This window comes from Lutra lutra, chromosome 4, assembly GCF_902655055.1.
Source record: "Lutra lutra chromosome 4, mLutLut1.2, whole genome shotgun sequence".
Classification (NCBI taxonomy): Eukaryota; Metazoa; Chordata; class Mammalia; order Carnivora; family Mustelidae; genus Lutra; species Lutra lutra.
The window spans coordinates 104,015,651-104,030,652 of NC_062281.1; the positions used below are offsets into that span (position 1 = coordinate 104,015,651).

Sequence of the window (15,002 nt, forward strand, 5' to 3'; positions counted from 1 at the left end):
CTGAGCAAGGAGCCCAATGTGGGACTCAGTCCTAGGACGCTGGGATCATGACCTGAGCCAATAGCAGATGCTTCACCGACTGAACCACCCAGGCATCCTGAGCTGTCAATTCTTAAATTAACCTATAAATTTATTGCAAACCTAATGAAAATACTAAAATAACCTTTGGGATTAACAAAATGACACTACAGTTCATTTAGAAAAATGTACAAGCTAGAAAATCTCTGAAAAATAAGTGATTTAGGTGTGGGTGGAGTAGAGATTATATCTGTCACCCATTAAAATATACCATGAATTAGAAGTATTTGGCTGACTCAGTTGGTGAAGCATGCCACTCTTGATCTTGGGGTCATTAATTCTAGCCCCACGTGTGGCATGATGGCATGGAGCTTACTTAAAATTTTTTAAAAAGATTTTATTTACCTATCTGACAGAGAAAACAAGCAGGGGAAGTGGCATGCAGAGGGAGGGGGAGGAGTAGTCCCGCTGAGCTGAGGCTTAATCCCGGGACCCTGGGATCAAGACCTGGCCTGAAGGCAAATGATTTTATTTATATTTTGAGAGAGCAAGGGAGAGAAAGAGCATGAGCAGGGGGGAGAGGGAGAGGGAGAAGCAGACTCCCCACTGGGCAGGGAGCCTGATTTGGGACCAATCCCAGGACTCCAGGATCATGATCTGAGCCAAAGGCAGTCGCTTAACCAACTAGGACACCCAGGCGCCCCTGTAAATGTATTATGATTTTCTTAATGTTTTTTTTCTCTTACTTTTATTGTAAGAATACAATATATAATATATACAACACAAAATTTGTGCTAACCTACTTTGTTTTCAGTAAGGCTTCTCACCAACAGCAGGTTATTAGTAGTAAAGTTTTTGAGGGGTAAATAGTATTTCAACAGATTTTCAACTGCACGGTTGAGGTGTGGGGGCAGGGGTCAACATCCCCAAACTCGGCTTTAAAAAGTCAACTATATTAAATGCACAAATACTTTGACCGGCTATGCCATTGCTAGAAATTTATATTATAGAAGTATTTGTGAGTGTTTGCAAAGGTATGTATCCAAACAAGGCAGCATTATATGTAAGAGCAAAACTCTGAAGATGAGTAATATATAAAATTGTGAGGCTACTATGAGGCCAGGTAAAAGGAGAGATTTGAAATGAAGATGTTCCCTTTGCATAACACATGTGCAGAAATATCCTTTTATTATCCAACCTTACACAAATATTATATTGTTTTTATAAGAAGTCAATAGGTGCTATCTTGGTAGGAAGATTATGGTGCATTCTTTTCCTTTTTTGTAACTCTCTGATTTAGAACTTTTAAACTTCCCAACTTCCCCTTCCTCCCCTGCCCCCCAAAAGGTAACTTTCATAACTATACATTTATTTTCTCTTAGAATATTCATACTTATTTTTGGTTTTCTGCTTTAAACATACATGAGTTTGAAATTATATAAAACTGTGTTCTTTAGAAATATCTGGGAAGACAGTAAACACTGTGAAATTATTCTATTTCTATTAATGACAGAATTATTTTACACATAAAAGAAATTATCAACTTAAATTGAAAAAAAAAAACTGCACTTACAGAAAATCATTCTATGACACACATACTTACAGGTTTTTACTTTTACAGACTTTTCATTTAAAATCATTCTTTCCCAAAAAACTAAACTTGAGCATAAGACAGATAAGTATCTGGTAAGTAATTAGTATGTACATAGGTAGTTGTGAAGAATCACCCACAATTCTAATATATTCAGTTCCAAAGGTGAAAAATTTCCTTTGAGAAAGCATTTTAACATTTCCTCTCATCATCTACAAAGCAGTGACACTATTTAAATTATTAAAAATGGCAAATCCAATGATATGTAACCATAAAGTCCCTTAAGAAATATATTTGAAAAATCAGTATTCCGTAAAATATTTACATTGTTTAAATTACATGATAGCAAACTTGTCTTGATTTATTTTAGTTGAACCTATTAGTAAGAATCTCCCAAAAAAATCATTATTCATCCTTAATAAAGGAGACTTTATCCTTGGGTTTATTCAGCATCTTTATATCATCCAAAAGCTTTCTGGGTGTTAAAATATGTGTAGAACCTGGTAGGAGAAAAGATAAATTTTCAGAGGCCAGTAGTTAAGTAGATTCTCCTTGGTTAATTATATTGCCCCGTCTCTCAAATTTGTCAAGTGTCATAGCTTGGGACAATTTAACAAAATTTCTGTAAGACACAATCCTGAAATCTGCCTACACCACAATATCTCATTCCTTCCTCCATTGCACAGCACGCTCAGTAAACCACTTCTAGTACTTTGTCTACTTTGTGCGATGCATGGAAATGCTGACAATCAAAACTGGAGGTTTGGATCCCTGTGGCAGAACAGAAGAGTCACTGCTCAATCACAGGATCATAAAGCAGTGCTGCAGATTTAGACTCGGTGTACAAATGTTGCAATCTATAGACGAGAAGAGTTTCTACATCACTGGCTTTGACTGAAGTTCTTAAAACTAAACTCCACATAGGACTTGCCAATGTCAGGCCCACATCCACAAAAACATTCAAAGTATTTCTGTAGCAGAAATGTACTTATGTCTCAAAAGTTATTTAATAATAAGGGCAAGACTAGAACATAATATTTTAAAGGACATATCTAATAATATCTAAATAATACAACATTTTGAAGCCATTCCCTCAAAATCAGAATATTTAAAAATCAAATTATCAAAAAAGTAAACCACGAAAAACTCTAGTACATCAAATAAAACACACTACGATTAATAAGTTTTTTTGCATTCAACAATTTAGACCTACATGTAACTTACAACATAAAGTTCTCCATTTAGTTTGTTTAAAAAAACTGAAAAGAGGAAAAAATGTCTTACCAATAATAACTTCACAGGATTTATGTGCCTGAGAAACTTCATAAGCACAACGCATTTCAGAGTACGTAATTCCTCCAATTACAAAAATGATCAGCTTTGACCCATTTTTTCGGTCCTCTAAGTAATTAGTTCTGGGTTTCTGGCGAGCACTAAAAAATGAACACACACAAACATGTTAAAAACATTTCCAAAGCCATAGAGCTTGTAGAGTTTTTTTAAATTTATTTTTATTTTTTAAAAAGATTTTTATTTGACAGAGAGAGATCATAAGTAGGCAGAGAGGCAGGCAGAGAGAGAGGGGGAAGCAGGCTCCCCGCTGAGAGGAGAGCCCAATGTGGGGCTTGATCTCAGGACCCTGAGATCATGACCTGAGCGGAAGGCAGAGGCTTTAACCCACTGAGCCACCCAGGCACCCACTTGTAGAGTTTTTAAAAAGCCCAACTCAAGCAAACTCAAACTTGGCACCAATTACCCTGATTTTATGGAAATGAATTAACTATGGTATGACTGGAGAACCAAGACAGGTTAGGCAGGACAGCCCCACTTCAAGTTTAATTCTGACCTAATAGAGTTTGGACATATCACATATAACTTAGTTCAGTATTTTTACCCACAAAACAGAGCTGATACTCTATATACCTGAAATGTCTAGGACTTAACTTTTTTTTTTTTTTTTAAGATTTTATTTATTCATTTGACAGAGAGAGAGAGATCACAAGTAGGCAGAGAGGCAGGCAGAGAGAGAGGGAAGCAAGCTCCCTGCTGAGCAGAGAGCCCGATGCGAGTCCCGATCCCAGGACCCCAAGACCACGACCCGAGCTGAAGGCAGAAGCTCAACCCATTGAGCCACCCAGGTGCCCCTAGGACTTACCTTTAAAAAAAAAAGAAGATTTATTTTTTAGAGAGAGAGAGAGAGAAAAAGAGAGAACAAGTGTAGTGGGGGAGGAGCAGAGGGAGGAAGAGAAAGAAAACTCAAGCAGACTCCCCGCTGAACACCGAGCCCAACATGGGGCTTGATCCCAGGACTCTGAGACCATGAACTGAGCCTAAACCAAGAGTCAGATGCTTAACTGACTGAGCCATCCAGGTGCCCCAAAAGTCTGACTTTCTGAAGTCTTAAAAACCCTCCTGTTTCAGTGCTACTCCCATTTTTTTTTAACTTCCGAAAGTCATAGACTTCTCAAGTTCTCTTACTTCTTCATATGAAGTAAGAGTGTCAGTTCTGTTTTAGAGAGGTACAGGGAGGGAAGCACAGGTACAGATTTGGAGCCAATGTGGTATTGGGACACCTGATGCTGGAACTTAGTGAGGTAGGACGGTAGGAGGTACTGAAGACATGTCTGCACTCCTGTGTTCACTGCAGCATTATTCACAGTAGCCAAGACATGGACAACAATTAAATACCCATTGGTGGAGAGAGGAATCAAGAAAATGTAACGTACATATGGAATGGAATATTATTCAGCCTTTTTTTTTTTTAAGATTTTTTTTCTTTTTATTTATTTGACAGACAGAGATCACAAGTAGTAGGCAGAAAGGCAGGCAGAGAGAGAAGCAGGGGAAGCATGCTCCCTGCTGAGCAGAGAGCCCAACATGGGGCTCGATCCCAGCACCCTGGGATCATGACCTGAGCTGAAGGCAGAGGCTTTAACCCACTAAGCCACCCAGGCACCCCATATTATTCAGCCTTTAAAAAAAAAGAAGGAAAGGGGTGCCTAGGTGGCTCAATTAAGCGTCTGCTTTCGGCTCAGGTCATGATCTCTGGGTCCTGTAACTGAGCCCTGAGGTAGGCTTCCTGCTCAGTGGGGAATCTGCTTCTCCCTCTCCCTCTACACCTTCCCGAGCCTGTGCTCATGCTCGAATGCTCTCTCAAATAAATAAAATCTTAAAAAAAAAAAATTAAGAAAAGAAGGAAATTCTGCCAAATGCAACAACCTGGATGAACCTGAAGGACATTATGCTAAGTGAAATTATGTTGGACTCAGAAAGATAAACACTGCATGATCTTACTTCTATGTGAAATTTGAAACAGTCAAATTCACAAGGCAGAGAACAGAATGTTGGTTGCGAGGGACTGAGGGGGTGGGGATGAGGTAGTGTCGGCCAAAGGACGCAAAGTTTCACTTATGCATGATGAATAAATTTTGGAGATCTAATGTATTGCATGTTGACTTATAGTTAACAAAAATTATATTGTATGCTTGAAATCTGCTAAAAGGGTAGATCTTAAATTATTAAATTAAGGCTTCTCATCACACACACACACGTAAGAAAATAGTAAGTCTATGGAGGTGATGGATTATTAATTAGCTTGTGGTAGTCATTTTACAACATACATGTATTAAAACACCAAGTTGTAGATCTTAAACATATACTGTTATTAAGTCAATCACACCTCAATAAAGCTGTTAAAAAAAGACCTGGTTACAACTCTGATTCTGCTTCTTTCTAATTCAGTAAGACTTTTGGTAAGTTACTAAACCTCTCTCTAATATTCAAGGGTTGTTTTTAGGATTAAATGAAATAATGCAGAGGATACATGAACCATGGAATCTGGTACAAGGGAAGCACTCAATAAGTAAGAGCTAATATTTCTATCATTTCCTCCCCCAGATGCTCTACATTAGCATTGTCTAATACAGTAGCCACTAGCTACATGAGACTAAAGTTAAATTAATTAAAATTAAATGAAATTAAAAACACAGTCACACTAGCCACATATGAAGTGGTTGACAGCTCCATGTGGCTACTCATATGACATTTCCATTAATGCAAGAAAGTTCTACAGGGTAGCACTGCTTGAGATCACAGGAATCACTTTTTTTGTTCTCACACTCCACTGGTAAAAATTTTGAGCTTTTATGTGAAAAGTATTTCAAAATAAAAATTTATGTACTTCTATTAAAAATATATATTAGTTTATAAATTATGTATGTATACTGGTATATATTAATAAAATTTAATTTCTCCCCTTTTTAGGTAAAAATAAATATCCCCCCAAAATCATCTTGCTACCCATTTTGGAAACCATGTTCTAGAGGACCTCTAAGACCCTGAAATGTAGGATCCCATGGTAAACTTTAAATTATGCTCTTGTCTAGATAATTTCCATCTGCCATCTTAAGGAATGATGAGGGAGTAAACAACAGGAAGAAAGTAAAGAGAATCAGTAACTGGTGTTGAAAGATGAAACAGGAATAAGATAGACTCATGATTCCCATATAAAGCAACTCAAGGAGACATTAAAAGTGCAATTTTGGTTTAAAAACTATTTCAAGGGTATCTGGGTGGCTCAGTTGGTTGAGCATCCAAATTCTGATTTTGACTCAGGTCATGATCTCAGGATTGTGAGATCAAGCCCTGGGTCAGTTCTGTGCTCGGTGGGGAGTCTGCTTGAGATTCTTTCCCTCTGTCCCTACCCCAACTCTTGCACACACACACTCTCTTTCTCTAATATAAATAAATTTAAAAAAATTTTTTTTTCCAAAGAGAAAGAGTAAGAACAACAAAAAAAAGATAATACTGCTCAAAACAATTATGTGACTAACAATTTTTAAATTTCTGAATTAAATTTCTGAACAGCAATTTTAGGACAATGGGATTATATTTAATTAGTTTCATGTACATGTATAATATGTTGTGCCAGTGTTTTACATTTTGATAGATATAAAAATAACAATTAAAGCCCTAGATCCTGAAAATCTTACTCTAGAAAGCACACAGAAGTTTTGGTTAAGTAAGAGTGAACTTTTTATTTATTTTTAAATTTTTTTAAAATTTAAATTCAATTAATTAACATATATTCTTTGTTTCAGGGGTACAGGTCTGTGATTCATCAGTCTTATATAATACCCAGCGCTCATTACAATACATACCCTCCCCAATATCCATCCATCCAGTTACCCCATCCCTCCACCCCTCTAGCAATCCTTAGTTTGTTTCCTATGCTTAAGAGTCTCTTATGGTTTGTCTCCCTCTCTGATACCATCTTGTTTCTTTTTTTTTAAGAGTGAACTTCTTCTTAAAAGCACAGCTGAAAGTAAACAAATAAGAGAAATCTCCAAAGGCTAGCAATAAAGAGGAATCTAAAACTAGAGTGGTAAACTGAGTTGAGTCTTGGCCTGCCTTATGGAGTGTTAGTCTAATCTTAGCAAACAAGGGACTTGGGTGTTTACCTATTTAATGAACAAAAGAGACAAAGCCTTGGTATTGTGCAAAGTAGGGAGGGGCTGGGAGTTGACACTCCTGCATAAGGTAGGGCACTCATTTTTTTTTTTTTTAATGATAAAGTACATTTTTATACTGCTTACCTGGACTCATTTAAAATAGGCTACCGTTAAAGAAAAACTGCCTCTTTAGTGACTATGCTTCCAGGAAAGTTGCCAATGTAAGAGTTACTTTGGTACCATTTCAGTTGTTAGTCTGCAATATCATACTGAAAATTGCACTGGCTTTTATTGATAGGTTTACCTTACAGCTCCTGAGCCATTCCATACTGCTGGACACTGGGAACAATATGGCCATTCTTTTGAATCTAATCTATTATCAATGGCATCCTAGAGAAGAAAAGAATTAATACCATTTAAAAAATGTACATTCTAGGATTTTCAAAATTTGTATATTTTGAGTAAGACTCAAAACTTGTGTTTACAATTAAGGAACCTAAAGATACGTAAATATTTAATAAAATAAGGTTAGCCCTCTCTCGGAAACTTATTAAACTTTACTTGCTTCAAAAATTAATGCAATCCTTCACTTACTTATTGAACCAGTATTAAGTGAATATCTACATTTCTTCATTTGCAGGGTCTCCATACTGGTGTTAAGGATTGCAGAGACCTTATCAAAACCTTTATCTCTAGAGTGCTAGGGGTTTCTAAATACCATCCTAGTCCTGACATACCTCTTAGGCTACTGGAGAGTCCAGGCCTTGCCCTTCTTTGCAGTGGCTCTAAAATAGGCTGTGCATCCCTGACCTAGGTGTAATCAAAACAATCCAATGGGATGAGAGAGTTTTCCTTTCCATTTTAAAAAAATGTTCTGCTTTAGAGTTACATTTTATGATATACTTATATGTGTAAGACATGCTATATATAAAGATTATGCTTCACCAGTACAGTAATACATAGTTTGTAAATAATCACAGTACAAGCTCATGTTCACAATTTTTATGGTTAAGTCTGCAGGATTAAAAGTTTGGCGACCACTGCTTTATAGCACAGCAGTGTAAAAGGTATTATTAGTAAGTGGGCATAAGGAATGAGCACAAGGTACTCAGTAGTCCAGGAATATTTCATTAAAACTGTAAGAAGCAAAGAAATCAAGTTTCAGGAGAAATCTTGAAGGCTGAGAATGCCACTGGGCCAAAACCGGATTTTCTTTTTTTTAAATTAACATGCAAATCTTCGGTACAGGGTTCAGGAAGTCAATTCTTATTTCAAAAGTACTATCCAAGAAAGACTACTTAGCTACATCCTTGTTATGGGAAGAGAAAAAAATCTTATGTTGTAGAAAACAAAGCCTAGATTCTTTAAACTTTTCATCTATGATTAAGAATGTGTGGATGACATAAAATTAGCCAAGCAAAACAGGAAAATCAGTCCTAAATTACACACATTTAGTTCCCAGAGCAAAGTAGACAGGTTTAAGTCAAAGGAAAACTGGAATAAATGAAACTATTATTATAATTGAAGAACCAATGTCATAATTTTATTGCTCATAATACCATTTTTACTAATCATTTTCTAATTTCCCATAATTGAATATTTCTAAAAGCAAACAGTACTAAAGGCATAACCCATCTGTTGGATAGAATAGCAAACTACAGTTTACAATTTACAGTTTAATAACACACTTTTTCCAAGAATACTGGAGTCTAACACTTTCTAACCGTGGTCATATGCAAGTATTATTTTGTTGAACTTTTACTCAAATAAATTATTTACACTTCTGCTACATATAGTTATTTAAAACAGTTTTTTTTTTTCATAAGATAGTTATGTATGCTTACTTTTATTTATTTTGAGTCAGTCAGTGTGTAAGTTTATTTGAGATCTTCAAGGAAAGAATTTTCAAATTTCCTTTCCTCTCTTGACCCCAGACACAGCCTTCTTTTGTGAACCCTCCCAGTACTGCAGAAATTCCTGACCAACAGATATCTCAGAGTGATAAACATACAAAGAGTAAAGAATATCCACTTAGGGTATAAGTAAAATTTAATGAACTGTACCTCCAAAATATCTTTGATAAAAGGTGTCCATCGAGAGAGTTGAAAAGTTTCTTCTGTAGACCTATCCTTTCTTAATGGTTTGCTTTGTTGAGACTAATACAAATAGAGAAAAAAAATTAAAAACCTTTAATTTTATTTAGTAATATTCTCTCACTACATTTTCTTAAAAAAGTACTTAAAGTAAATACAAGTAAAAACTAAGAGTGGAGGGGCACTTGCATGGCTTAGTTAAGCGTCTACCTTTGGCTCAGATCATGATCTCAGGGTCCTGGGACTGAGCACCATGTTGGACTCCTTATGGAGTCCAGTGGGGAGTCTGCTTCTTCTTCTCCCTCCGCCCCCTGGCTCATGCTCTCTCTCTCTCACCCACTCTCTATTTCAAATAAATAAACAAAATCTTAAAAAGAAAAAAAACAACTAAGAGTGGAAATGCTTGCTCAAAAAATCTGAATAGATGGAATCACATAAATTCACCATATTTTGTGCTCTAAAGATAAAAATGTGTAACAGTATATATTTACTCAAAATATATTTACTCAAAAGTTCTATAAAACTTGATGGGAAAGAGAGATTCTAAACACAGTTCTTTCAAAATTTGCTATAAAGGGAATCATAGAAAAAAGCAAAAGAGCAAATTGTAACAGAAGACATAAGATATAAATTCACTAGAAAAATGTATTTTTCCAAATACTCATATATGGAAAAGAAAACAAAATTAAAAATTTTTTACTTACCGAATCTATAGAGTGAAATTAAGAAGACTAGTGGATTCCCATATATGAAAACATTTTTAATGCAACCAACCACATATGTACCGATATGAATATATACTGAATGTGAGATTTCTTACTGGGGGGACAATGGGAACACCAAGGTAACTCCAGTTACGGATCATGTCGCTCTCATTTTCTATTTTTACATTCTGGATCAACCTGTCCAAATTTTCTTCCGTGGTTCCTTAGATAAAAATACGAGTGTACAGTCACATAACTGCTACCACAATCATGTTTAGGTTTCAGGTGGTACCCATGAATATAAAGCTTATTAAAGAAAAAGCAAACATTTAATTATATACCCTTTGGTCTTCTCCCAATTTCCTATTTTTCCTTGTATTTATCTTACCCAATGTCAGCTACTACCTTTGAATTTTCTAAGACTCTCTTTTATGATGATTAGTAAATTACTTATTATAAAGGGATTTTAGAGCTGAGTATTTTAGTATATTGATGAAATAAAGTCTCTATTACCATTAATACTGAAGATGTAAAGTAGAATCGCTCTTATTTTATCATAATTATCATGACTTTTGTTGAGTAGAACTGGAAGAAGTACTCGCATAGAATCTTTCACCTTCTGTCCTTCTGCATCAGTTCCAAGTGCCAGGTCCTTAATGACAATTAAATATAGTCAGTGGCCTATAATCCAAATTCACTTTTCAGTTAAAAATATCTTAAATCCAGGGGGTCCTGGCTCAGTCAGTCAGTGCAGCACGCTCTCTTGATCTCAGGGTTCTAAGTTCAAGCCCCACATTGGGTGTAGAGATTACTTAAAAATAAAATCTTTAAAAAGATATCTTAAATCTTGCCACATCTTAAAGTAACACTGATGATACTTCCAATGTAGGCATCACTGGTAAACTACAAATTGTACAAAATATAAAAAGTAAAAAAATAATTCAGAGAGAAAATCATTAATCTAAACCTATGCTAATATGGTAGCCCTGAGCTACATATGGTTAATGAGCACTTGAAACGTGGCTAGCCTGAATTAAGATGTGCTTATAAGTGAAAACGCCAAGTTTCTTAAAGACCTGATGTGTAAAAAAGGGATGTAAATTATTTCGCTAATAATTTTTATATTGATTACATGTTGAAATAAGATTTCAAAAGCACTAGGTTAAGTCAAATAGATTATTAAAATTAACTACCTTTGTTTCCTTTTACCTTTTCATGTGACTATAATTGACCCTTGAATAGCAAAGATTTGAAGTGTGTGGATCCATTTATACATGGGTTTTTTCAACAAATAAAGCATAGCACTTTAAATGTATTTTTTCTTCCTTATGATTTTTAAAGAAACATTTCATTTTCTCTAGCTTACATTACTAAAAGAATATAGTATATAATACATATAACATATAAAATATTTGTGAATCAACTGCTTATCAGGAGGGCTTCTGGTCAACAGAAGATTATTAGTGTGGGGGGAGTCAAGGTTTGGGGGGACAAAAGTTATACATGGATATTTTACTGTGGGGGGTCAGTACCCCTGATCTTCGTTCAAGAGTCAGCTATACTACAATATTTAAAAATACATATGGCTTGGGGTGCCTACGTGGCTCAGTTGGTTAAGCTTCAGACTCTTGATTTAGGCTCAGGTCATAGTCTCAGGGTCATGGGATTGAGCCCCTGTAGCTTAAGATTCTCTCTCCCTCCCCCTCTGCCCTTCCCCTGCTCATGCTCTCTCTGTCTCAAAATAAATAAATAAATAAATAAATAAAATTACATAGGGCTTGCATTCTAGTTCTCTTAGCACTGGTCTAAACATTTTTGACATTATGGGGGGGGGGTCTCTAAAACAAGTTAAATGCGCCAATGCAGTACACTGCAAGGTGCTGCATTAAATGTTGCCCCTACTCAGAAAGGCCTGACAATTAGAGGTATTCTGAAATAATGTTCCAAACCCTAAAATTATCACATTTAACCAGAAATGCACAATCACAGATTAGGAGGGACTACTTACTGTGATACTTATAGCTACCTGAAAATGTTGGTAGGGAGTGATGTATTTCTTTTTATTTAATTTTTGTTTGTTTTTAAAGATTTTATTTATTTATTTGACAGAGAGAGAGGAGGCAAGAGAGTACCAGCAGGGGGAATAGCAGAGGGAAAGAGAAAAGCAGGTTCACCGCTGAGCAGGAAGCTGCACGTGAGACTTGATCCCATGACCCTAGGAACCTGACCCGAGTCGAAGACAGATGCTTAACCGACTGAGCCACCCAAGCACCCCTTTATTTTTATTTCTTAAGTAGGCTCCATGCTCAGTGTGGAGCCCTACATGGGGCTTGAACTCAACCCTGTAGAGATCAAGACCTGACTAAGATCAGGAGTCAGATGCTTAACTGACTGAGCCACTCAAGTGCTCTGGAAATTATGTATTTAAATACTGCCTAATTGATCCCTCTTCTAAGAGAGATTCTGCAATTCAGTACACCTTACAAAGTTCAATCCGGAAGTTTATGATGACATAGGTATTTCTTACTCTGTACGTACCTGTTCACTTTTGCAGAGCTTTTCTATATTAGGTTTGAATTTATTCATGCAATCTTCTGCTAAGTTAAGATGGACAACTTGCTGAAAAAAACAAAAGAATTCAATTACTTAAGTACTTTAATTTCTTTTTGTGCAAGTGATATTAAACTTTTGAGATAGGCCTGAAATAAATTATGGGCTGAGGCAAAAAGGAGGTACCATGTAAAACAAGTAAAATAGCCCAAGAAAGAAGAAAAAGTGAGAATTAATATGGTCCACAGGGGCTAATCAACAGAGAAGCAAAAATATGAATATGTGTTTAAGAGTGTTGAAAATGAAGGAAAAATGAGGGGGAAAAAAAGCTAGGTCTTGAAAGCCCAGCAGAAAAATGTTTTTGAAATTATATTGTTGGTCCTTGATTAGGGTGCTGTATGATAAAAAATGACTTATAATGACTCACAGGAAAGACTGATACAGCAAAAAGAATAGTTTACCTGCCAACATGGCTTAACTGCTCTTAACTACTAATACATAACTCTGAAAGAACCAAGTAGAACAACAACTGCTGGTTAATATAATGTTGCATTTTCTTAAGTTGATAAATATAAAATTCTCTGTCTGGCTATTGAAGACAAAGACACAAAAATCTGAAGCTGGATTTGGATGAATATAGATTACATACAAAGAACACTACTGAGAAGCTTAAATATTTGGAATATTTCTCAGACCTAGAGTAAAATTTTAGAGTATAACTAACACCAAGTATTCCATGACACCCACTACTAAACCTGACTATAGAAGTGGACAGACTAATAAACTAAAAATGGTAAAGTATCTCATACACAATATTGCTTACCTTAGTAATCTGTTTACGGAAATGGGGCATCTTTTTCATCAGTTGGGTAAGAGCACTAAGCGATGTCTAGAAAAAAAAGTCAAACATTTTTAAAGCAAACTTATAATTCAGGGATTCTATAACAATTTTTATAGTTTATTTTTTTCTTCTTTTTTTTTATTATTTCTTTTCAGCGTAACAGTATTCATTGTTTTTTGCACCACACCCAGTGCTCCATGCAATACATGCCCTCCCTAATACCCACCACCTGGTTCCCCCAACCTCCCACCCCCCAACCCTTTAAAACCCTCATGTTTCTTATTTTTTTTTTTTTTAAGATTTAATTAATTTATTTATCTTAGAGAGAGAATGCAAGTGCATGCCCGGAGAGGAAGGGCAGAGGGAGAGGGAGGGTCTTAAGTAGATTCCATGATGAGTGTGGAGTCCAAAGTGGAGCTCAATCTCATGAGCCTGAGATCTCGACCTGAGCTGAAACAAAGAATCACACACTTAACTGACTGTGTCACCCAGGTACCCCTCCATATAACAATTTTTAAATCTTGCAGTTATATTGCTAATTTTCTAAATATTTGGCAAGTTAAAAAAAACACATTCAAGAGACTTTCAGTTTCAGTCACAAAAAAGTAGCTGATATCAAAATTATTCTCTCCCCATAAATAAAAATAGAATTGGACAAAATAAGACAACAACTCTCAGGCAATGGATAAGAAAAAGAGCTCACGGGGCGCCTGGGTGGCTCAGTGGGTTAAAGCCTCTGCCTTTAGCTCAGGTCATGATCCCAGGCTCCTGGGATCGAGCCCCGCATCGGGCTCTCTGCTCAGCGGGGAGGCTGCTTCCTCATCTCTCTCTGCCTGCCTCTCTGCCTACTTGTGATCTCTGTCAAATAAATAAATAAAATCTTAAAAAAAAAAAAAAAGAAAAAGAGCTCACAGTTAAGATACTTAAGCAAAAGAAAGCCCAGGTGATCCTAGCACTCATCCTGGCTTTTCCCTGGGACACATTCCAAAAGTGGTAAAAGGATGTTGAGATCAAGTAAAAAGCACTAGTCTCTCTAGACAGAGGAAAAAGAGATAAGAGTTTGGGGCTGGTGAGGTAGGGTCTGGGAGGCATGGTGCTAGAGGGAAAGAGTCAGTCACAACATAACTCGAAGATGTAACTCAAAGAGGCATTGCCTTTGGAGCCCTAGCCAAATGCTAAGCTGTGTGTGTAAAAGGCAAAACTCTTAAAGGCCTAGCACAGAACTGCCCGGAAGCTAAATGCTAGACAGAGATTTCAGAAGGGTCTTAATGCCAAGAAAATACTGGTATTCTCTGATTCAAAGAAGAGTGCCAAGTGAACATCCCAGATGTTCAATACTAGGACTGTCTTTGAACTAAGTACAAAAGGAAATACACTCACCATAACAGCACCTGGCATGATGTCTCAACAGAATTAAGGTTATTTATGAGCAAATTAAATGCCTGCCAGAACAGAAATCAATAGTCTTTGCAGAGAGAACATCATCTAGCGTCTCTGCAAGATGTTAGACATCTGTGATATCTAACATATGCTAAAATATTACTGATCATGTAAGACAGAAAAAAGTGAGGGGCACCTAGGTGGCTCAGTCATTAAGCATCTGCCTTCAGCTCAGGTCATGATCCCAGGGTCCTGGGATCAAGCCCTGCATCGCATCGGGCTCCTTGCTCAGCGGGAAGCCTGATTCTCCCTCTTCCACTCCCCCTACTTGTATTCCCTCCCTCACTGTGTCTCTCTCAAACAAATTTTTGTGTC

The 15,002-nt window shown here is 36.4% G+C and overlaps 1 protein-coding gene across 2 annotated transcripts in view; it reads right to left on the reverse strand.

The window, feature by feature from the left end:
• Positions 1-1,189: 1,189 nt before the first annotated feature.
• STXBP3 (syntaxin binding protein 3) overlaps positions 1,190-15,002 on the reverse strand; it is a 56,151-nt gene continuing 42,338 nt past the window's right edge. For both annotated transcript variants that reach the window (XM_047726488.1, XM_047726487.1), the window contains exons 12-19: positions 13,230-13,295; positions 12,395-12,475; positions 10,370-10,508; positions 9,973-10,079; positions 9,123-9,215; positions 7,364-7,449; positions 2,894-3,042; positions 1,190-2,109 (exon numbers count right to left, since the gene is read on the reverse strand). In XM_047726488.1, the coding sequence (XP_047582444.1) occupies positions 2,015-2,109; positions 2,894-3,042; positions 7,364-7,449; positions 9,123-9,215; positions 9,973-10,079; positions 10,370-10,508; positions 12,395-12,475; positions 13,230-13,295 (816 nt within the window). In that variant the 3' untranslated portion in view covers positions 1,190-2,014. The remainder of the gene's footprint in view (positions 2,110-2,893; positions 3,043-7,363; positions 7,450-9,122; positions 9,216-9,972; positions 10,080-10,369; positions 10,509-12,394; positions 12,476-13,229; positions 13,296-15,002) is intronic.